The sequence below is a fragment of the Corvus hawaiiensis genome, chromosome 1, assembly GCF_020740725.1.
Source record: "Corvus hawaiiensis isolate bCorHaw1 chromosome 1, bCorHaw1.pri.cur, whole genome shotgun sequence".
NCBI lineage: Eukaryota > Metazoa > Chordata > Aves > Passeriformes > Corvidae > Corvus > Corvus hawaiiensis.
Window position 1 is genome coordinate 35,746,180 of NC_063213.1, and position 24,862 is coordinate 35,771,041.

Below are 24,862 nucleotides of genomic sequence, written 5' to 3' on the forward strand. Positions count from 1 at the left end.
TTGCCCCTGGTCAGGAGGTATGCCAAATTTTTTCTGGAAGATTCACAGTGTTTCCAAAGAGAAGGAGTCTCAAATGAGAGGCACCGTCTGCCCAAGTCTAATGGACAAAAATGTTGTGGTTTTGCTTGAATTTGAAATAAGAATATGGCATGGTTTTTTATCACAGCTTCCCCACCAACAGCCACTTTCACACTTTGTCTGATAAAAATCACATAATGTGATAACATGGTAAATAAGTTTCAATGTTCCCTTTCTCAAAGACACCCTGACATTTTGTCCTATCTTGGTTTCAACCTGGGTGTATCCACATTGCTGATTAACACTAAAATTCTTAAAATACTCCTAAATTATTCTTATAATAAAAATTAAATTATTCTTCAGACACTCTTTAAAATTATTAAACATATTATTAAATTATTCTTAAAAGTGGTCTCAGCCCCATAAGGCAGGTGATAGAAGCGGGCAGAAGACAGAAGAAAGAGAAAAAAGGATTATGTCAGAACTGCAATCATTAAGGCTTTTTCTACCACATAAGGACAAGTCCCTTGGCTTCAGTGATACTTCCAAGACAACAAGTAAATAACCTTGCTAACAGTCAACTGGAGTTCAAGTGGAGGAGAGATTAGACAAACTGATGAAATATTCTATGTGAACCTCTAGCAGTAGATCTCAATTTGTAACACAGACAAAACACTATTTGAAATGTAGGTATCTTTGTTTCAACCCTTCATCCAGGATTTCATGAGTCTGTCCCTGGAGGTGTCTAAGCAACAGGGGATAATTGTGTTCTTTTATGCTGAATGAGCAATGTCTATATTTTTTAATGATGGAAGAGGAAAAGTGACAAAATTTGTTCCCTGGCTTGTATATCCTTATCAGATGTAACAGAAATTCAGAAATTTAAATATGGGCAAAAAAGATGGGGAAACTCTGCCTGTGTCACTGCACATGACAGGTTTGACTGTTCTGGTTTTCCTGAAGTGCTCTGCGGCTTAGTGTGGAGATCTTCTGATGCCTGGCAAATGAAATATGCCTTACTGTGGAAGTCGTTTTCCTGAGTGTAAGTTGATTTATTTAATCTCTCTCTACTTCAAATGACAAAGGAACATTTTGAAGAAAACATGTTTGTTGAAGTTCTGAGTTTACTTCAGGGCTGAGGAAAGCTTTGTCCCTAGGGAAGCAGGGACCTCTCCTACTAAAACCAGACTTCTCAAACTTGAAAAAGTCCTTAAAATGGCAGCAAGTTTACAAAGATCCAGCCAAAAATAAAGGTTCCTGAAGCTTTCCTCTCCACCACCAAAACAGCTTCTGCAACTCTCCTTCAAAGTCTCCAGGTGAGGTTTTAGCTGCTCCAGCTCTTGTGGGCTTTCACATTCCATCAGAGGAGAATGGATGGAGCATTATATGTGAGAGACTGGTCTTGGCCAACCCTAGGGCAGGTTTGCATGCCCTGGTGGGATGAAATGCATGCTCACACCTCTGATACAGCTGTGCAAAGGTCCGGTGGCACAGCTTAACCTGGTGAGGAAAGTGGGTTCAAAACTAGTGCCTACCTTTGCCAGCAGTCACTGAGCACCCCACTTTGTTGCTTTAGCACAGGGGGCTGGAGGGAGGCATTTGAGCTACTGGGACCAGAAGCTATGAAGCTTTGTTTGACCATACACAAAATGGATGTTCATGAGCTGATCTAGCTAAAGCACTACAAAACCATGCAAGTGAAATCTTAGTTTAAGTCTGGTTATGTCTGTTTATGTATTTCTGTACCAGCTTTGTGCCTTCCTCCCATCAAAGCAAGCTAAATTAACATAAGTCGCATCTACGTCAGCTTCAGTGTAATCTTCTGGATACAGGTTTCTCTAAAACCCGCTTTTAAACTGTCTTGAAGACAAGACACCACACTCATCTCTTCTAGAAACTTAATCAAAGCATCACTGCATGTTCCTCGAGCAGGGACTGGTACATTTTTGTTTACTTCCTGCACTTTTACTGAAGTCAGTATGAAACACCACTGGAGCACCTCAGCCCGTGCTTTGTGCAGTAGCCCTGCTGTGGTCAGTGGAACTGCACTTGTGAAACTAAATTTGGCCCTGTGGGCTTCTGTCCTGCTGAGCTGCATTGGGAGAAATGAAAAGGGAGGAGAAATACCCAAGAGTGAACTGCTGTGGAATTGGAGCCATCGTAATGATTAAGAACATATATTCTCAATTTTACTTTTGAAAAATTAAGACCAGGCAGGGACAATCTAAGCAGGAACAATCTGGACCTTCGTGCACCTTCCTCTTCCCAGTGCTTCCCTTGCAATTTCAGCTCTGGCCCTCTTTTTCTCGCAAGTTGTTTTGCAGCCTCTGCTCCTTTTTGCACTGTGTGCCACAACACAAACAGCCCCATGATGACAATCAGGGTCTAATGCATGATGGTGAACATTCAGGATATTTAAATAGGGTGGGTTTCGGAGTCAGGGCCAGATGCTGGTTCCAAATCCAGATACATTACACTACCTCGGGAAACTAGTTTTGTTGGCTCTCTGGAAAACTCTCCAAAACAAGAGTAATGCTAGAGCACAGGCTTTGCTGTAGTCGCCTGTTGCAGTGGGGATACTGTAACATGCATATATCAAACCAGGAGTCCTGTGAAAAGGAAATATATATGGACAGATAGATTCCTGATAGCTGTTTCAGAGAGATGTTTATTTTTCCAGCCGCATGGCCGGAGCTCTGCCGAGGAACTGTTCCAGTCACCTGACCAAGGGTCCTTGCCTGCACAGGGAACACAAACCAACCAATGGGGAATGAGGTGGGGCAGGGATACCCCGTGTCTCCCCCCCAGGGCTCCTCCCTCAGGGCTCCATGGCAGGGGGGGAGACCCCAACAGTCGCCCCAGGTTGTCCCATCTCTTCCTTCTTTAGTTAATTTGGACCACCAGTATCAGAGCTGGAGCTCCCATATCCTACTGTTTTTTGGGGCTGTGACTGGATCCTGATAGAGATGTGAGCTGAAACTGTCCTCAGAAGGCAAAACTCCTGCAAAGATTTCCCTAATTCATCTCTTCCTGAGAAACTTCAGCTTATTTTTTAACTTTTTTTTTGAGAAAATAGCATATCTTAAGCATGTCAAAAAGTAACACTGCAGAATGAGCAGCTAAGAGTGAGGTACGAGGTGGGAAGACAAAGAACTTGGCCAAGGTGGATGGGGGGAGCTTGACTGCTTACAGGATTGTCTGCACTCTTGGTTACCATGACCTGGCTCAGATTCCCTGTCCTCTGATGAGCAGGCCTGATCTTCACAGTTCTTTGCCAATGTAGCTTTGGAGAGCTACAGTACAATGGGAGAAAGCATGTGTGTTTTGTGGTTTTGCCCTGTTTTCTGGAGTGCATGTGAGGAGGAACTGACAAGAGCTGGTAGCAGAGCAGAAGGCGTGTGGGAGTCCTGCCACCAGCTCTGCAGAGCCAGGCAGCTGCACAGCTGCCATGCCAAAAGTGGAAGCCGAGGCACACAGTCAAATTGGCTGTGCACAAAGGGGAACCAACCAGGCGCTCGGGGGCCAGATCCTGCTCTCGGTTTACAGCAGGAAAAGTTAAGGGTTAGCTAGTTGCAGAAGGACAGCTCCATACCTATCTGACAATGCAGACAGCAGAGCTTGATTCCTTGGGTCAGTGTGGTGCAGCAGAAGAGGAAGAGGCACTGGATCATCTGAGGGCACAAAAAAAGAAAGGCTCAAGTGTGGCAAGATGTTCATGCTCATTGCTTATTTTCTGTTTCCTTCTCAGTGCTGCACTGACCATTCTGCCCTGTCCCTGGCTGCCTGTGACCTCCCTAGATCTCCCCTCAGCATGCTATGGACTTGTGCTCCTGTTGCTGAACCCATGCTAGCAAAGGCAGACAAGCAGCTGCATGCAGCAGTGAGGGGCTGGCACAGGAATGGCTGCACTCAATAGGCTGTTGTGGAGACATCCCTTGCTGGAGGGCTGTGGGCAGCAGAGGCACCACTGGGCTGCATTTTACCGTGGGCTGGTGATGCCCAGAACAGGTGCCATACAACTGTCTCTATCCCTCCTCCTTTGGCTCTTCCCTGAGCGTCCTCATGCCCCTTTCCATCCTCTGCTTGAGGCACCTGCGGTGGTGTCCAGTAGAGAGGAAAGGACTACTCAGAGTGGTAGATGGGACACAGGAAAAGAGGCTGTGCAAGTGTAGAAACACCTAACATGTTGTCTGGGGAACAGCTGGGACTGGGGAATTCACACTGTGCTTTCTACTCCAGCATTGCTCCAACGTGGAGCATTTTCCCTGTTTTAATCATGTACCGTGAAATCTGTAGGCACTCTAGGACCACATTCACAATTAGAGACAGAGAAGCTGGGTGACAGCTGCAGCAGTCAGGGAAACAACAGCTCGCATATATTGAAACATACAGAAACACTCTTTCCAGAAAACTGGACTATATCTGACTATTTGGTTAGGGGGGGAACCTCAATGCCCAAAGGCAGCCAGTGCTGTCCCCATGCCAGCTTCCAGCTCCATCTGGGCATCCCTACAGCCTCAGGAGCCAGCAACTGCTGAGCACGCTGTAGCACTGAAAGCTGCTCCCTCACGGGCTCCTGCACAGGTCCTGCTAAAGCACAAGCTGTCGGCTGAGGAGGAGGAGAACACTGAAGCAAAGCTGAGCTGAGAGGTAGGTAATGCTCAAAGGCATGGAAATTTGCTTTACCTATCAAGTACTGAGGAAAACTTTCCCAAGCTCTGGCACTTTGCTACGAGGGGACTGACCAGTGATGGTATTTTATCTTTAGGACAGCCTGTTGTTTTCTTCCTGATGCTCGCCTGTTGTTTTTTGGACTCTGTGAAGCCTAATTGCTGCTCGTGCAGCTGCCTTTGCACTGTCTTGGAAGAGGCTATGTCGAAAGTTGGTCCCTCCTTCTCCCCTGACTGATGCCTGTATTTTTGCACCCATGGCTCTGGATGACCTGGTGCATCTGTTAGCTCTGCAGTGCTTCTCACCTCTGGTAATCCAGTCCCTGGTGCCTGTGCTGGAGATGAGAGAGGATGTGAAACACAGGCATGCTGGGGATGTTTTCAGCTCAGGCACTGTGTGCTCACACTTTGGTGATGGCCAAAGGGCTGATACTTTCTCTCCTGTCTAGTTCTCTGAAAACACTTCAAATGAAGTGTAAGACCTGTGTGTCCTGACTGCCAGCAGAGTTGGCTGCTTTTTATGACAGCAGGATTTTCTCTCTGCCTGCAGCAACTCTCTGCTTTCTGCTCTCACACCACAGGTAAGCCTCCTCCTTTCAGTGCAATGTGCACTCTGTGGCCACGAAGGAGCCAGAGGGGGATGTCAGGGCAGCAGTAGGAAGCAGCTGCCTGCCCAGCTGCCTCTCTTCCCCACAGCCTGTGTCTCAGCCCTGCACTGCATAGTGAGCCAGTCACTTTGCTGATGCTGCTGAAAACTTTTTGTTTCCTGGAAGATTGGATGCCCTTGCTTTTTGCATAAGATCGATTTTCAGCCAGAGCAGGCAGACCTCCCTGCTGTGCCCCCTGTAATGCTTCAGGACAGCAGAGCCATGCTGAAGCTGGAGCTGTGCTAGCTGGAGTTATGGCTGTTTTGCTACACCAACCTCTCCAAATCCTTTCCGGGTCCCTCTGTTATTTTTGTATTGATTGTGTAAATTTTTTTCCCAAAGAGTTTCTTGGAGGACCGCTGAGCACCCTTGGGATCAGCAGGATGGATGGTGCTGAATGCACTTCTGTTAGGGTTCTGTAACACCTGAAGGCCATTTATGCGATCTTATTGTCTGCCAGCACCTTCAGACCATAGCTTAGGATTCGAGACATAAGAGTAACAAAAACCAACTTTGTACTAAAGGCAAGACTGGATGTCAGACTTGCAGATATACCCAGGGCTGAGTTTTTAACATCACTTGTGATTTCATGACCCTTTTTGGTCACAGGTTTCTAGAGAGCCTGGAGACCAACACGTAATTTTCTTGTACAGTCACTTCCTTCTTTTGTCCAAAGAGGTGTGTTTTATACCAAGCTTAACAGCGAGAGCATAAATGAAATTGTGATGGGAGCACACTCATACTGTTGAATAGCATGCCTTACTGGGAAGTACATTAAGTGTTAACCTCCTTTGGTTTATGTGGTCAGCTGCTGTTTGATGTCTTATCACAATACCTATTCACATTTCAAAGAGCAAAGAAAACCCCAAAATGTTGTGCATTTTTTTTTTCATAATGGGATTTCACTTTGCCGCCATGGACTGTGGATCTATTTTATTACGTTACAGAGAAGAATTTCTGTTTTAAATTTGCTTTTAATTTTCCAGGCTGAAAAGAGCCATAGCAGGAACAAACAAGGGTTGGTTTGTTCCATCTTCAGACCCATTTTACTGATAGAAGTCCTAAATAGTCAAAAAGACAAGCTTACTTTATCCCAGCTTATGGCAACTATGATTGACAAAATGGGGTGCAAAGGTTTCCCAGTGCTGACTACCCCCCACTTACATGCTGGGCTCTTCTTTAGAGAAAGCTGACACTGGGTAGGGCTTTCTGGGTTTGGAGTTGTTGACTTTGCACATATTTGAGAGAATAAAGGTGAAGCAAGCAGAGATCATTTTGAGTTTAGGAAGCATAGACACCCAAAACACTATTTTTTTTGTTTTGAACACTATTTGAGATTATTTCAAGAGCTTTCTTTTTCTTCAAAGAGTGCCTAGAGCACTGTGACTCAGGTCTTGACTTTGGGATTTCTCAGATGTCCTTTTCTCTGTCCAAGAAATATGGACACATTACCAATTTTCTTCTCTATGAATTAGGTCTGGTCTTGAGTTAGGTCCTGCTCAGAAAGACCCTCAAAAAGTTAAGGAAACTTCTGACCTTTTACTCTCCTGCCTACCAGCTTACAAGGCAGGAAATCTTGATGGTCCTTGGAATTATTTGAGCTTATCAGAAAAGAGTCAGCAAAAGAAAATTCATGTGTTGTAAAAGGAAATAGAGATTTTAACTATGCAGTGGAAAAGTTCATCTGCTTTATCCCACTCATTTGAAACCCACACCAGAAAAAAATAAAGCTGCAGTTTGATATTGAGAAGGAAACCTGACCCACACATCTGCATACCGGAAAGTGACTCGTCTTTCTCTTATTCAACCCAGCTTCTTGCTGGATTTGTTATTTTTTGAACATTTTAGGCTGTATCTATTATCTTCATTGAGCTGTGCATGTCCATCCCCAGCCCACAGGAGAGGAGGATGGTGTAGGTGGTGGGAATCTGTTTTATCCTGTCTAGCTTAAGTGATCTTCCTCACTGCTGTGGTGAAGAGAGAGTAAGAAGGTGAATGCAAAAAGCAAACTCCTTTCTGTCAGTTCAAGGTCAGCCGAAGTCATGTTTGCAGCCCCTGGGTCCTGCTGGCAAACCTTGGCGTGCTTCCCTGTAAGCAGCAGGGGCTTGATTATTTGCTTGTTCTCTCGAGCAGCACCATGCAAGATCAGGAGAAAGTTTAAACGTGGTGAGCATTAATCCCTGCAGGTTTTGTACCTGCACTGCTGCCTTCAGCATAAGACAAGACAGGGGTACCTGATGAACAGTAGAACAGTCTGCCCTGCTTGCTCATGATGTGCCTGGACACTGAGTGCAAGGGCCTTCCCTCTCCCCCAACATGCTCTGGCTCATGGGCCCAGCACAGCAGCTGGGCAGTGGTGAGGATGGTGGACGTGCCTGGTGTGGACAGCAGGGTGGGTCTTTGGTGTGGAAAATGAGATCCCAAGAGCCTGGTGCCACACCTCGTTAGAGACATATGCCCCTGGATGTCTTGACCAGAAAGGTTTGAAATTCTCTCTCTGATATTGGTGAAAAGCCACCCCACGTTGAACATGGCACAAAGGTGTGTAAGTGTCTGCATTCTGCATTGTCAAACTCTTTTAGCCTTATGGTTATTGTTGTGAGCTTGACCCTTGCACTTCCAGCTTTTCCCAAACACATTCTGAAGCCCTCATTACCAGGCTCTTTGACTCATCACCTCTCGTAGAAAGGGTTGAGCGAACCTTGAGGTTTTCAGCACTTGGTATCTTGCACATTTCCTGCAAGAGGTGGCAGAAAAATGTGTTTCCTGAGATGAAGCAAGCGAAAAAGAATAGCTATGAAAATCAGACCAAAAGAACCTAAAAACCTAAGAAAAATAGTAAAGATGTTCACCAGCTTCCTGTTTACCAGCAGTTCAGATAAAGATTTACCAGTGGCGTTGCCAAGCTCTCCTCACAACTCTGCTCACACCGCAGCAGCGTGGGTGTGTGCTACCCCAACAAAGCCTCTTTTCGTGCCCCTGGCAAAGGCAGAGGCCTGAAGGAGACAGGACAAAGCCGAACAGATGCCTGCTTTAAGACTGTAGCCACTGTGGTCAAGATGGGAAATGCCGGATGCCCAGATTTCAGTGCATGATGCTCTAGTGCTGAGAGCAGCCTGCCAGTGGCAAGGGTGCAGGTTTGAATCCAGGGTCCCTGAGTCATCAATCCAATCCTAAACTACACAGAGTTCCCCGTTTTAACAGCATGATTTCATGCGTTTCACCTTTTTTCCTTTAAAAATCTGATAATCATCTGGAGTTTCTTCCAGAGGAGGCTCCTGCAGCAAAAATGGAGGCAGACATGGGCCCTGGTACCCACACGGGGTGCTTCCCACCCTGAGGCCTCCTGGTTCCTCACAGCCATGGGGCTGGCATGGTCTGAGGCCAGCTGAGAGGCAGAAGTGGTGCAGCCACTTGTGGTTTTCAAGGGTATCTGACAGGCGCTGCCTGGCTCGGTGCCAGGACCAGAGCTGTGCTCTGGCAGGGTGGGGCAGCTGCAACTGGGTGCTGCTGGTGTGGAGCCATCCAGCAGTGGTGGTGGTGGCCAGTGCCCACCTTTGCCCTGAGCCAGTGTGGCCAGTGCCAAAGTGTGGTGGTGAGTTCTGGGCAGCCAGCCAGCACAGAGACCCTTGATAATCTGGTGGGGAGCCATCAGCTTATGCCAGAAAGGGAATTACGTGCCAGTCAGTGCAACTACAGTTGCTGGAAAGCTCTAGAAGGAATAAGCAGGCTGCAGGAAAATAAAAAAGTAGGAGCTGATACAGATTTGTCAAGAGGCCACTATGTCAAATCAGCCTTAGTTACAGGCTCATGCCACCTGGCAAAGCAGTGGTATCCCATACCTCAGAGCTAGCAAGCTTTCTGAGCACCTCAATCAGCCTTTATGTGGATGCTCAGACAAACTCCTGAGTGGTTGCCACTGGACAAGAGGACTACTCAGAAGGATCCTGCATCCAGGGCTGCACCCTGCCCTTGCACAAACCTGCATTTGCTGCACTTTGCTGCTCTGGATGAAGGTCTGGTGCATGATTGTGCTATTTTTACATAAGCCATCATATTGGGAAGGGGTAAAAATGCACTGGGGGACGGGATGACTGCTTAAATTGACCTTGACAGATGAAAAAGTCTGGCAGCAATGGGCTGCAGTGCATTGAGGACACACGACCACTTCTCCCCATGGGCAGGGTCAACTGAGACCACAAGGACAGTATGGGGAAGGCAGCACTTCTGAAGAAAGCATCTGGGGGCTGACATCCAGCACGAAAGAACTGTGAATCCACCAGTGCTACGTGATTGCAAAAGAAAACAGCTACCCCGGGCAGGTGACTCTTCCAGTCTGCTTTGCCAGTTTGGGGCACTGCAATGCACAAAAATATTAAGAAAAACTGGATAGTCACCAAAGAAGAATAGCAACTACAATTAACCATTTAGAAAGCATGACCTCAGAGGAAAAAATATTAATTGTGCGCTGTTAAGATTGATGGAAAACGTTATCTTATAATATTTTAAAATACCTAAAACTAATTGTTCCTCCAAGGCTAAGGTAAATAAGTGGCTCAAATTATACCAGGAGAGTGTTGGATTAAGACAAATTTACTAGGAGTGAATCTGGAGAAGCACTAGGATGGTTCATAAGGAGAAGCTGGGGGAAAGCAGGGGCTGTAGGAGCAGGCTGAACAACTGCATAGCAGGAGGAACAGTGGGACACTGCCCCTGCCTTCAAGACAGGGGACGGACTCCAGGAACTCCCAGTGTCCCATGCAGCCCGGCGTTCTGTGATTTCTCTGTTCCAACTGATTCTTGCTTGCAACCTTCTCTGCTCTCCACCCTCAGCCAAAGCACTGTCAGATACAAATCTGAGAGGTGCCTGTGCACTGGTGAACCAAAGGTTTGGGACAGCAAAGGTTTAACAACCTAAGTGCTCCAGGGTGAGAAAAATAAGCGTCAAGTAAGGGACAGATAGAGAAGATTTTTGTTCTCAAAGACTCCATCCGCAAGAGCTGTATTTGTTTACTCCTTTGTGTCCCACAATTACCCACTCGTAACGCCTGGGTGAGAAATTCCACTCACTGCTGACACTGCTATGAATGAGTTACTGTGCTGGGAGTTTTGCAACGCACTGATTTCTGCTTGGGTGAAACCAAACGATTGTGCAAGGCTGCAGCTGTCAGAGCCATAATCCTTGTGGCTTCGGTGCCGGCAGTGAAAAGCAGACCGTGGAGCAGAGTGAGCTGGTCCAGCCTCACCAAATACCTCCAGCTGCTTCTCCCACACAAACTCAGCCACAGTTTTTGGAGGATTCTCTGGCTCACAGCCTTTTTTATTGCACGGAGCATCTGCTGCAGGAGAGAGAGCCAGAACAATGCCAAATAGGTTTTTCCTGTGCACATTTGCACATGTCTGCATAGACAAGCGCTTTGTTACGGTAATACAACTCCACATTTCAGTGGAGGGTGTCAATTTTTTTGCTGATCAAGCTGAAAAGAGAAATGAAAACTTCTGCCTGCTATCAGCACAACAGACACATCTTAGTTCTACTGGAAAGTTTTGAAGCTTTGAAGTCTGCTTGTTTTTGAGGAAGAAGGGTTAGAAGAAGAGGTTATTTATAAAAAAATGCTGTATTTGAAAATGACAAATGGCAGTGTTTTGTCTGGGACTTCTCAGAACAAAGTATTGCAATTGTTCCTTTTTCCCCCCTTGATTTGGAGGGGGAAAATCCTCTCCTCAAACAACTTGGCACTTTCAGAGATATTTTAGTCAACAAAAATATACCTTTTTGACGTCAAAAAAACCCATCACTCAGAATCTTACCTGGTCACAAAGTCTCACCCCGCCCTTTGTACATGGGCATACAAATATGCTATTCTCCCTGCGAAAAGGAAATGAACCATTCTGCCATATGACGTATTTTTACCTCTACACTGGAAGTGGTCGGATGAAATGAATTCTCGTTAAGATAATGCGGTCCTGCTAAGATGGTGTGTTGATAGCTGATGCTGATGGACCCAAACATTGTGAAAATAACCAAAACAGGCAAGGATTCCTCAAAAGATAGCTCCTGTGTGGCGTTTCCTCTTGTACCTCATGGGGGACTCCCAGCCGTGCACATCCAGGGCTCAGTGTCCCCCTTGCCCATCCCTGCTGCCCTAAGGAAGATGGGTGCAAGGAATTCACTGAGGGTGCTGCAGTTGGGGAAGGGCAGTTGCTGGTCCATACAGGAAGCAGAGACAGGGAGAGGTTTGTTGGGACAGAGGGATTTCCAGGAGAAGGAATCTGGGGTGGGACATTCATCAAAGTGCTACCTGCCACACTGCAGAGGACATGATCACCTTGACCCCCACCTCTACCTGCTGCAAAACTGAGCTGTCCTCATTGTTTTTCTCACCAACAGTGATGACTGCTGGTATTTTGCAAGGCATTTTAGCTGAACAACCCAGCATCTCTGAACATCCCATAACCCCTGTTGCAGTTAATCGTCTGTTTTCCTCTGCTGACCTAAGTCATCTCTTCCCTCTTCCAATATGACACAGTAAGCCCTCTGAGATGTAACGTGAGAACAGATCTGAAAGGGAAAGGCCTCCTTTTGACTAAGAAGCTTCTTTTATTTTGCTGTTGAGCAAAGGCAGAGGAAAGTGATCTTTCTGGAGAACAGCACCTGACTTGGCTGGTTACCACAGCTCTGAGATAGGTGGAAGCTGAACATCGCATTGAGGTAAACGTGTCTTGCACTTTCCAGGTGGTGCTATGGTAGTGAGCAGATCCAGGAAATACTTAGCCTTTTCTAGGAAAATACCCTACCAGGTAGGCTCTCTCATTCTGCTTTTATTCCCATATGTTCCTAATGGCTGCTACCCCAACACCAGAGCCTGTGCCATGGTGTCAGAAAGCTGCCTCCCATCCTCCGTAGTGAACAACAAGAGCAGTACCAGGGCTTGTGGCTGACACTCCTGAGGCCAAAGCAAGCTCTTGCTGGTGCTGCTTTCTGTGGCAACTACAGTTTCCTTTCTGTATTCAAACTCAATTAATCTAGACTGTCTGTAGGAGGAAGGAGAGGTTCCTACAAGAGCAGGCATAGGGGTTTTGCAGCAGCTAAGCTGACCATCTCCTCCAGGCTGAGGAGCTGCAGGGAAGGCACAGGATAAGGAAACCCTTTGGGGCTGATGTCAGAGGCTGAGCTGGTGTGCACGGGGAGTCTCCACTGCCAGTGAAGGTTTCTGGCTGTAGGAGCTGGAGATGTGGCCATGCTGTTTGTCTCACAGCAAGATTCCTTTTGGTTGCAGCATTTGCCATAGCCTTTCCATGTAACATAGGGCTTCAGTGAAGCATCTCTTCCCTGACCTTGGGGCTCTGAGTAGTCTGGAGGAGTTTAAGTCTGCATTACTCTGATGGGTTGGGCTGACAGTGTCTTCAGCTACATGAAGGGTTGCAGTGGTCTTTTTCCCCCACTGAAGCAACTTTTCTGACAGAACACAAAACAGCAGAAACTGCTACTTCGAGTGTAAATAAAGGAATGGCAGCAGCTAAAGGGGAAGCATGAGCAGTGTGGTGCACAGCCACTGGAGACTCCCCAGCCCTGTCATCTCTCTGGGGCTGCAGTGGCCCATGCAGGCTGGCCCTGATGGCCACTGCCAAAACATGGGAAGACAAAACAAAGCTCCTGATACAACAACATTTTGCTATGTTTTTTAACTTGAGTGGGGACTGCCTCCATCAGCCTTTTCACAAAGCGGTGATGCCATATGGCTCTTCCCTCCTGTAGCTCACAGTCCTGAGTGGCTGCATGGACCCAAACTGGCCATAGGCTGGAGCACCAGAGATACCCACAACCAGTTGTCTCCTTTTTGCTGTAAGGTATTTCTCTCTCACAGGAGATCCCACCAGAGTATGGAGAGACATCACTAGCCCTGGTATTAGGGACCAGCTAAAATTGAACTGGAGGGACACTGCAGGGCAGCAGTCAGGGCTACCGGAGAAGGAGGCTCTGGGGTGGATTTTGCACAGGCTCTTAACAAATAGATTTGAGACCTTCTTGCTCCTCAGCTCCCACCCAGCATCTTGGGAACATCCTGAGGCCCTGGGAATGATTGCCTGGTGCCTGCTGTCCTGTCCCTGGCTATGAGAGCCCCTGGGTCATGCGTCCCCTTCAGACATTTAACCCAGGATCATTCTACACCAGCTGGCTGGCTCTCCTCCCACAGCAGGCCTGCTCCACAGCCCCAGTGCCCCAGCAGCAAACTCACTTGAGCCCAAGGGGGTAAATATTGCTGTGGTATGGCTGTACTCTTTGTAAGGTGAGACAATCCTCTTTTCCCCTGGCTGTGTCCTCACTGGCTTGTCTGTATGTAGCAAATGTATCCCTTCCACGACCTTGCTTTACCACACTGAGCCCTTGCACTGCTCATCCTCCCACCTCACATCCTCTCTGCACCTCCTTCTGTTTGAATTTAGCACTTTCAGATGCAGGTGACCTTTAACTTGTGTGTTCCCATCTTACCACCTCTTGCTGGTTTACCACATTTTCTTTGTTTCTTTGTAGGTGAACTACAAAGGGCTGTGTGTTGGCTTGGTAGAAAATCCAGGTTTGACTGCATGGCCCCTGTGTAACTCAGAGTGTGGCGTTTGCTACTCACAGACTGAAAAAGTGTCAGGACAGATACAAGCCTAGCTTATAGCTGATATGAAGAAAATTGGAAATGTGTACCTCTCGTTCTCTCTCCACCAGATACCTTCCTCTGAGCTTTCAAGGGGAGTTCAGCACACCTGCATCTTGCAGCACCCCAGTCTGTGAACACACTGATAGTTGTTTATCTCTACTGCCCTTCAGCCCAGCAGGGCTCTGCCTGCCCATGCTCCTCTTGGGTGACCTGCAGGAGACCCAGTAGGGCTCAACATGGGGAGAAAAATAAAATCTGTCTGTGATTCTTCCCTGTCCCCCAACACAGACATCTCCTATTAGTTTTTGTCATCATAATTATCACTTTTTCAGCCAACATCATAATTTCCGTCTTTTCAGTTCCCAAGCCCACCCCTGTGGGTTTTCCCTCCCACCCACCCTCATACCTGCCAGTCAGAAACAGCACCTTTCCTAAACCCATCTCCACTTCATTCCTTTCACTGCTTTTGACAAATCACATCCTCTGCTTTCTTTCATTAATTCTCTTTCTCTGCTGAGAAAAGCTCAGGTTCTGGCTGTGTGTTAGGAACACCAAACCACTCCAGAAGAAGAGCAGGCACATAAACCTTTCTGAAAGACAGGTAGGGCCAGAAACTCACACCTGTATATCACTTCCCAAAACACAGCAGAGCATCAGACTCCATAATTCTACTGTTTTCCTCCAGAACACTGTCCCCACCACAATTTTTTCCTTGCTCTCCTTATTACCAAGCTGCCTTGGCCTGCCCAAAGTACAGCAGCCAGCCCAGCCATCCTCCAGCCATATCAGTCACCAGGCCTGCTCACTTCTCTCTTAGCTTTTGTTCTCTTGAATTCAAGCTCTTTTCCTTGCCTTTTAGGTTGTCTCCATTTTCTTGCTTGCTCCAACTTTCTCCAACACATGCAGCATTTCCTTGATGTTTCCCTACTGCTTCTTCCAGCTTCATGCCTCCCTTTGCCTGACTGTGCAGGATTGTGGATGGTGAAAATACACAGCTGGAAGATTTCCCAATTTAAAAATATGCATTTTGAATGAACTGAAATCTTTTTGCGAGATCGTAATTTCTGCAGCAGAAAATAACTCAGGAAAAAATGCAAAATTTTTTCAATTTTATAACATGTACTAATATTTTAAAATGCAGAAATTTCTTTTTCCTTTATTGGTTTCATGTCAAACTATTGGTTTTTTTTTTTAATGTGTTAATAACTTATCAACTAAACTAATGCAAAAAAGCATATGATGGAAGAGGAGGCATCTTTAATTTACTAATGTTTTGTTCCTAAGAAATAATGAAAACTGACCTTATTGATTTCTAAACAAATGTAAATAAACCTAAATAGAACAAAGCTACATTATGTCATACTGTGTGTCTGTAGCACCAGGACATACTACTGACATATTATTAATCATATAATTAGTATCTAGAGAATACAATAAAAAAAAGTTCTGTTGCAACAATATTCAAAAATTAATTCTGAAAAAAAATAAACAGAATAAGAGGAGCTAGTCTCTCTTGTGTAGTAAGACCAATTGGGTACTTGGAGGCAGAGTGATGCCCTGGTCACTGAGAGCATGTTGAAGACCTGATGGGACAGGTCTGTTTTTTCTGACTGTGCTACTGACTAGTGCCAGGTCCTTCATGACACTGCTCCTTTTTCCCCCCAGACTATATTCTCACTTTTCCTTACTGCCTGCAGTATTTAGCTTTTCTTCTCTTTCAGGATCTCTTTCACTACTCACTTATGCGACAACCAGCAACTGTAAAGGTGCTTTGGGTTGGAGCTGCAACCAAAGAACATGTGAATAACATCAGTAAAAGTCTGCCCCATGCTTGTTTGGGGGCTCTTGAGTGAACCTCTGGCATTCCCCATGTTCTTAAAATCAGGAAAATGGTGCCTGTTGAGATTAATGGATAAAAAGTGTATCATTTGTCTGACTTATGAAACACCACAATTTACAGTATTCCACTAAACAGAGGTAATTTAAAGCAATTGAATAAAATAAAAAATTTCAAGCCTGTCTTTGTTTCAATATTTTGCCCTTTTCCATCCTCAAGTCACTAAAATAAACTTGAAAAACCCCAAGGTAGCAAAGAAACTGAAATACCCCGCTAAATAAGAACTGCTTAAAAAATTATGGCAGAGTGGTATCAGTAGCTGTGATTCCTTATTTTGCTCAAAAAGATAGTAAGTTTTTAATTGGAAGGGATATAAATAGAATGCAGTATATAAGTTGTTATCAGCTGAAGAAACTGAAAAACTAAAACAATGCGACCAGGAAATTCCATATCAGCCTCTGTGAAAAGCTGCAAATTTATTAGCATGTCTCCTGTGATGGAGATATCTCAACTTTTAAGTTTTTCACTTAAAACCCACTTCACAGGGGTGGCTGTGAAGAAGGGGTTTTAGCAAACACATTAAAAGGAGTGCTACGCATTACCGTGTTAAAAAAGCGATGTATTTGCTACTCGTTTCACAGAAGGTGCTCGATAGCCCTCTCACTCTTTTCCTGTTTACCACAGATACAAAATCTTCTATTTGCCTCCAATCTATTCTGTATCTGGCAGGTGCCCATCCGACACCCTCATATCACCAAATCTCAGCTCTCTGCACGAGTGAAGTGAAGGTGAAGTAAACCTCCTGGAAAACCCTGAGCCTGAGCAACAGGGGACAAGCAGAAGGGGACCAGGGCCATCCGAGAGAGTAGAGGTGTCTTGCTGCCAAAGGTAAAGTCCATCCATATTCGATGTGCTATTAGTGTGCTCACTGTGCCAACCAGGGGACCTGCAGCAGCTACCTTTCCCTTGATATCCTCTGTAAAACTGCTTTTTCAGTTTGACTGTTCTGCTGAGTGATGTGGAGAAGGGAGAAAATGGAAAATGCTGTGCCCTGGTTGGGAGCTGTTAAAGGTATTAATGGTGTAAGGATTGGAAGCAGAACATCTCTGGTCTCTGTTCAACCCAGGAGAAACACTTGAATTTTGCTGGAAGTAGATGCTTTATATCTATAAATCTAGATATATCTATCTCTACATATCTATCTTCATACTTAAAGATCGATGTATCTATAATACAGTATGCATTATTTTTGGAATGTTTTTTAGTTTTGATAGTTGAATCTACAAACTGTTTTTAAGAGGTCCTAGACAGGCAATTAAGAAACGTGAGCCAGTGCTGCATCACTTAGTCACAGCCTGTCATTTTCACACCAAAACCATTAGCAGGAAATATTTTTTACCTGTTGCTGGTTGCTGCAAGAAGAGCCATTATCTAGTGACTCAGTAACTTCATATTTAAAGGTTTATGCCTTATAAAAAGTTAAAATTAATAATGCAGATGTCCTAGCTACAGCTAAGAGCTCAATACAGTAGAGAATTACACTATTGATGCAGCGTGGCCTTTCTCACATTATTTGTTATTTCTGAACAAGGAATTCTGTGGGGTTGAATGCTGTATTTGTAACAGTTTTCTCTGCATTGCACATGCCAATTGAAACTGTCCTCCAAGAAGAGCTGAGGCAGGTCAGTGAGGCATGAGCAGGATCCATACCTGGAGCAGAGGATGGACGCTGACACTCCTCTGGGCTGTATGCACAGATCGTTCTGTTCCCCCCACAAGTGGCACAGCCTGGCAAGAAGGGGTGAATTGTGATTCCTTTCTATCAATACAAAAAGTTTTCCCTGTTCTCTCTCTTTTTGTATCCCCAGGCAGTAATCTTTAATTCAGGAGAGCACATCCTCCACTTCTATAGAGTGAATCACTTCCATTCATATTATTGCTCCACCTTAACAGCAGTGATTATTACAAATTATTCTTCCCTCCTGGAAACTGTGTGTCTTTGAAGCTCTTTCAAGATGTGGTCAACCTGTAAGCAGGTGCAACATAGGTGCAGCACAGCATAAACTTTCAAATGTCTTAGCAGTGAAAAACCAAACCCTTTTGAAAGAATCACCTCTTGAAATGTGAACACTCAAGTCTGGCAACCCAATCCACTTTTATAGGGGTCATGAACTGACATCTGAAACAATAAAAAAGTTGGCTAAAGCACAGACTCACTCTTGGAGAACACGTCAGATTATTTTACTATTTTGAGGCTGCCTTCATTGCAGTTCTTCAGAAACAAGAGAGAGGGGAAACATTCCCGCTAATGTTTTGGTTTTCTCTACACTAGAAAACTGAAGCTGGACAGAACAGGCAGGAGCACTAAACTGCTGTGCTGCAGCAAAAGGCACACCCAAGCTACTCACTAGCTGCCCTGGAGCTCAGTGGCAGCCCAGAGCTTGGCACTGCTGTGCAGCCCTGTGAACTCCTTGTTGCTTCAGAGTTTTCTGTATCCAATCCTGGACCCACCCATGGAAAAGTAGCTTGCATGTCTCTGCACTCTGTGCCAGTACCTGGCCCTGATCAGCTCTGCTAAAAATGAGGTTATGCTGCTGGGTGACAGCTTCTTCAGGCAAAACACTTTTATGAGGGTCTTTATGCTACAGGCAAAAAGCTTCCCCACCCCAGAGAGCACAAGAAAATTGAGAACCTTAGATCTGATGCAGGATCTGTAATTTTTTTATCATTATGACTATTCAGAGACCTGAATTTTTCCCTGTCATTGTAATGATGAGGTGCTGGTCCACTGGGTCTAAAGCAGTTTCAGGAAAACAGAGAGCATCCCAGTGCTCACAGTCACACATGTATAGGAACAATCAGCAGGCTGCAGGGCAGCCCTTTGGGTGGTACAGCTGCTCTTGTGCACCCAGTGAGACCAAGACTGCATTTCGTAGTCCCCCTCTGCCTGGAAGCTGACTCACAGACTCAACACAGCACAGACAGAGGCAGAAGCCACCATGGGAGTGCTGTGCCAGGACAGCCAGACATTTTTAACCCTTTCTCTTTCCTGCACAGGTACCTGAGATGAATCCCACCAGCCAATTCCTTGGCACAACAGAATATGACTATGGATACGATGAAAACACTGCTCCGTGCAACGAAGGAAACAATTTCCGCAGGTTTAAATCCCTCCTTCTACCAATTCTTTACTGCCTCGTGTTTGTCTTCTGCCTCCTGGGAAACTCCTTGGTCCTCTGGGTTCTCCTGACCAGGAAAAGGCTGACAACAATGACTGACATCTGCCTGCTGAACCTCGCAGCCTCTGATCTGCTCTTTGTTGTGCCTCTCCCTTTCCAAGCCCACTATGCTTCAGACCAGTGGGTTTTTGGCAATGCCATGTGCAAGATAATGGCTGGCATTTACTACACAGGTTTTTATAGCGGTATTTTCTTTATAACCCTGATGAGTGTAGACAGGTACATAGCAATTGTCCATGCTGTCTATGCCATGAGGATACGGACAGCCACTTATGGCATAATTATCAGTTTGATTCTGTGGCTGGTGGCTGGCTTGGCTTCTGTGCCCAACATCATGTTCAGCCAGGAGCTGGAGATCGAGCAGGCTTTGCAGTGTGTCCCCACATACCCCCCAGGTGACAATACCTGGAAGGTTGCTTCTCAGTTTGCAGCCAACATCTTAGGCCTCTTGATTCCCTTTAGCATCCTTGTTTGCTGCTACACTCAGATACTGAAAAACCTGCAAAAATGCAAAAACCGAAACAAGGTCAAGGCGATCAAGATGATCTTCATCATCGTCATTGTTTTCTTCCTCTTCTGGACTCCCTTCAACATCGCGCTGTTCCTCGACTCTCTGCAGATCCTGCACATCATCAACGACTGCAAGGCGAGCTCCCAGATAGCGCTGGCCCTGCAGCTGACAGAAACCATCTCCTTCATCCACTGCTGCCTGAACCCCATCATCTACGCCTTCGCTGGCGTGACATTCAAGGCCCATCTTAAAGGACTCCTTCAGTCCTGTGGCCGTGTCCTCTCCAGCCCTGCCGGAGGTGCCGGGGCTGGACAGTCATTTTCAGCACCCACCCAGCTCTCTGGCTGGTCTGACAGTGCAGGGGCCCTGTGAGCCCACCTGAGCCACCTTCTGCTGGTGTGAGGGGCTGGCCAGAGGTCTGCTGTGGTGCTGGAGGTTGTACCATGTGTGCAGCATCCCCTGGCAGATGCAGTATGCCTGTGCCTCCTGTTGGGATACGCTGTGAACTGCCACATAAGAAGCTGTGACATTGGTTTCCCAAGAGCACCGGTGCATTTGTAAAATGGTGACCATACGTTGCCACAGAATAATTTTTAATTAAGTTTTAGAGCTCTCGTAATACAATTCAGCAAGCAGGGTGTTTCTCGTAGTATCTATTTTCTCCTCTGACAAAAGCATCGCTTCTGCCTCACCCCAAGTATGCTCTGCTTGTGGAAGCTGAATCCCTGCATCCCTGAGACACGTGTGTAACACCCCTCTGGAAAGTGAGGAAGTGGACAGGCATGGGACTGCTTCACATTGCAAAGAGGGAATCACCTCAGCCATTGTCACCATTTCCCCTTTGCCTCAGCTCCCAGACAAAAAAGCCCTCAGGACCGTTAGTTGTGGGATGGTCCCAGGGGCGCAGCCCTGGAATCCTTGGAACTGCTGCTGCCCAGAGTAGCCTTTGGTAGTGATGCCTCCAAAAATAACAAAACGATGGCTCCAGGTGTCCCCTATACCGGTCACTCATGGAGGTTCCTACACTTGGAAACGTTGTCCTCAGAGCAGGTGGGGGGTCTGTATCACCTCTGGAGCTGTGGGACCTCCAACTTTGTGCCTCCAGCACTCGCTGCTAAATGTAACCACCACAAAATGGCCTGTAGCAAAGTAGGCTCTGTCTCTTTTCCCAAATATCTTTATTTTCTGCCATTTTTGAAATGCTTTCTTTGAATAAACATTAGCTACACCTTTTTTGTCTTGGTTCTTGAAAGTCTGTCTAATGACTTACAAGCTTCGATTAGGATAAGGAAACTTTGGGTTTGGTTATTTTTCAGTGGGTATCACGTAAAATATATCTGATGGAATTGAGAGGCACCCTGAAGCTCTTCAGCAAAAAAAGTCTTATCTCCAGTTTCCTGCTGAGGAAGCCTTCTCTCCAAATCCCGGTAAAAATTCACAGGGTAAAAATAACATTTATATTGAGGTAGTATTACTGCAAACACATTTTTAAAAGTTAATCAAGGGAACACATGAAATCAGGGAAAACACAACCTAGATATCGTCAAAGATTTTATTTTTTAGGGTAATAAAAATGTTAAATATTTTCCTAATCCTACCTTTCCTTCTGAAAATATAATTGCATGTTTTTATACTTCCTAAAAATTTCAAAAATAAATTTCAACCTTGGTGCCAAAATATTATTGTAAGAAGTACGAGAACAGAGACACAAATACCCCCAGCATCACCCCAAGCACTTGTAAAGCTTGCAGAAGCTTTACACAGCAGAGCACCCAGAAGCATTGTGCCTCTTCTCTAAATATGAAAATTTATTTTTAATGGGTTGAACCACAAGACTTTATGCTACTCTTATATGTGATGGAAAGAATCTATGGCGACACTAAGCAACGTTCAAAAATTTCTGCACTTGTATGCACTGAAAGAGTTCTGGATAAGAGCACTACATTCACAGGATAGTAATAACAAGCTGGTAGTGCCATCTCTTCAATTACACATTTTTTTTTTAGGCAGAAACTTGTCAATGACAATCTACTTTTCAGGTGTAATAATCTTGGAATAAAGCAGGTAGCAGATGCACTGTTTCCTCAGTTTCAAGGGTTCTGACACAAAGTAAAGCTGGTAAAAAGAAATTTTGCAATCTACTCATAACAAGATCGGTTAGGTTTCATGTGCTGAGATATTGTCAGGTGCAAATACCACTGAAAAACCACCAAGGAACATTCAGATTTGATGTCACCTGGGTTTCCTGGGGTTGGGTGTGATGCTGTGGATATATAGGCCAAAATATATAGCTCAATCTTGCTCCACTAAATTGGTGGAAAGGTGATCACTATTCAAAAGAGGATGGAATAAGGAAATTACTGCTGTTTGTAGAACAGATCTTCTAATGAGATGTTGCACATCTAAAGCAATTTTTGTTTCTCCAGAGACCGAGCTGTATTGAAACCATTGATATCAGATTGACAGTAAAACTACTAAGTACCACTTTTCACATTTAGTAACTTTTCCCTACCTAGTTCTGAAGCATGTGTGAAGGGCTTGAACTTTCCAGCTACTCATTTTCATCCAACATGTTTCACAGTACTCCACTTTTCTGTCTCATGTTTCTCTGTCCTTTTGTAGCATGATGCCTGTGACACTGTGACCTTATCCAGGTCTGCCCTTACTCTACTCCAAGGCCTCTTGGCCATGTGCAACAAAATATCCAAACGTGCACATCCTCAAAAACACCTCCCAGACCTTTAAAATAAATGAATTATACTAATACTGTGCAAAGCACTGCAAAGGAGCACTGAGAGTTAGAAAAGAAAAATAATAATGTGTATTGTGGTGCTGTTGGTGATTCCTTCTGGCTTTTCTCCAGCCTGTGATTGACAGGTTCAGAGCTTTCACAGTGTTCCTTAGTTCTGTTGACTTACCATGGGACAGCCCAGACTTAAGAAGGTGTGAGACTGAATTTTAGATGTCCTCCATTTGGCCTACCCCCCAGGCTAGGGTCATGAGAAATCTGATTTGATGAGGGCTTCTGGGAGATTAAAAATGGGAACTTGAAAGATCATTCTACAGGAAGACAAGTTCCTGAAACTGAAGTTCTACCTACTCAGGAGCAGTACTGGGAGGTTGTGCATGCTCTGGCTCTCTGACTCCATGAAGCTCCCCTCCTTCTGTAAGGAAAAGCATCTGGTGTGAGAGCGGCAAAAGTGCTGGCTTGTTCTGGATTTGCCCTTGGCATCTAGCAAGTGTAGAGGTCTGTGATCTAGCTAATGGACTATACCTTCCTAATGGGAATAGCTGACAGAAGGACAAGGAAGACAACCCACAGAAGCTGTAGGAAACATCTACTCTTCCTTGCTTCTTCCACTTCTAGGGGGGAAAACCAGATGTTGATTTCTGACTAAGTACTGGAGTTTCATTCATCTAACCCTTTTCAAGATCTCTCATTAGCTCTCATTTAAGATGCTTAAGCAGTAGGACAAGTGAGAATCAACCCATAGAAACCATGTGTTGAAACAACAACAGAAATCCTGCAATACTTCAGGATGATACAGCTTTGAGAAAAAAATCACAATAAACTTCCTTTTATAATACTAAATTACTCCATCTAATCTAAGTGAATTTGGGACACCATGAGTATATGCCTCCAAAGAGCTGGAAAATTTCTTTACAGTCCTACCAGGTGTTCTTTACTGCCCATTAGATACTGAAGGCAGTGGTTTCCAGGCAACCCATCACTGCCAGCCCCAGGCACCTTTACAGTATCATCACACAGACAGTTTGCTTCAGAGACACAAACCTGTGAGGTCAGAAAACCATCCTGTGCTCAGGACAAACAGCAGCTGAGAGCTGTGACTATCAGCTCATAGGGCTGCTGGTTCTGCACCTAGCTCGGATGTACCTGTAATTGCTCAATATGAACACATTTCTCCTCTTATTACAACCTGTGCATCAAAATGTTCTTAAGAATGGCTATTGGAGAGTCCCTCAGGTTTTTCAGCAGTTCAGGAACATGGATATGAATAGTCTGTTAGAGCAGGGGCATGGAAGACATGAAGAGCCCTCAAAGTTTGCAGATGGGATGGAATATTTGTGACAAAACCAAGCACAGGTTCTCTAAAAAGAATACAGAAAAAAATATCAGTAACAGCTGTTTATGGTAGAAGATGGAATTGTAAGGTGGAAGATCATCTCATCTCTTGGCAGAAGGTGGGAACATGAAGTTAGGCCTGGGCACTGCTCTTAATTCCAGGAGCTGCTTTAGTCCCCTCCAACTTAGAAATTTCAACCCACTCTAATGTATTTTTGGTCTTTCAGTTTCCTTGCCTCTCTTTCTTTTCTCTGGATCACTTCCCTTAGCACAGACTTCCCAATCCTAAGGACTACTTCCTCTCTTTTAGAAGTCTCTAGCACCTTGGTTTCTTTCCCAGTGTAAACATGCTGGAGAATAAATCTGTTCCTTTGTCCATAATCCTTTCCTTACAGCACACCTCTTTGCTTCTCCATACCAACCTGTCAGGTTGTTGGCTCTCAAAAGCTGGGGCTGAACGAAGTTGCCCTATGTGGAAGGCTGGTGAGGGAAAGAGAAGCTGGTGAATTCTTCTAGCCTATCTCCAGCTCAAAATTATCAACATTTCTTGAAATAAATTACTGTATCTTCTTGGTATTGTCTTGTGAAATATTCACTGAAAACTACCTCTTGTTACAGGGGAATATGATAAGGGGGAGATTTCTGTAACCTTGTAAATGGAGACTGTTTCCCAAGTGTCTTCTGTGACCTTGTGACCCAGAAACATAGAGTTGGTATGGCCATTGCCAGGTCACTGGCTTTGTGCTGAGTGTGCAAGGCCTCAGGGCTGACGTTTGCCAGCCTGGCTTTGTCAGAACCCATTGTGACCTGCCCAAAGCTTTGTTTTCACTTGGTTTAGCTGTAACAGCAGTTCTTCTGAGTAGATGGCTATATTTAATTTGTCCTACTTTGGCTTACCTTTTGGAGCATAGCCACAGTTTGTATACAGATAGTAGTAAAAAGTATCTATTCTTTCAAACATGATGCTGCAACACAGAGAAATACAGCCTGAGAATGACAGTAGAGGCCTTGAGAAGCAGGGAAAGAGCAAGAGGTGTACAGGGACCATTTCATGAGGGACTGACTGACTGAACAAATGTAACTATTTCTTGTTTTGGATGACATATTATTATTAGTAGTAGTAGTAGTATAATATTTTATTGTTGTTGTTTCTGCTCAGAAATATTAATGTCTTTGTTATTTTTTCCACTTGTCTTCTTTTT

General features: G+C 45.1%; 1 protein-coding gene across 1 annotated transcript; it reads left to right on the plus strand.

Moving 5' to 3' along the window:
• Window positions 1–4,428: 4,428 nt before the first annotated feature.
• LOC125335120 (C-C chemokine receptor type 8-like) lies at window positions 4,429–20,777 on the plus strand. The gene is made up of 3 exons (XM_048322445.1): window positions 4,429–4,668; window positions 16,556–16,714; window positions 18,884–20,777. The coding sequence occupies exon 3, from the start codon at window positions 18,893–18,895 to the stop codon at window positions 19,946–19,948; it is 1,056 nt and encodes a 351-aa protein (XP_048178402.1). The 5' UTR covers window positions 4,429–4,668; window positions 16,556–16,714; window positions 18,884–18,892; the 3' UTR covers window positions 19,949–20,777.
• The last annotated feature ends 4,085 nt before the right edge of the window (window positions 20,778–24,862 follow it).

Bases quoted from the DNA above. Each gene is read 5' to 3' on its own strand.
- LOC125335120 (XM_048322445.1), top strand. From the start codon at position 18,893: ATGAATCCCACCAGCCAATTCCTTGGCACAACAGAATATGACTATGGA.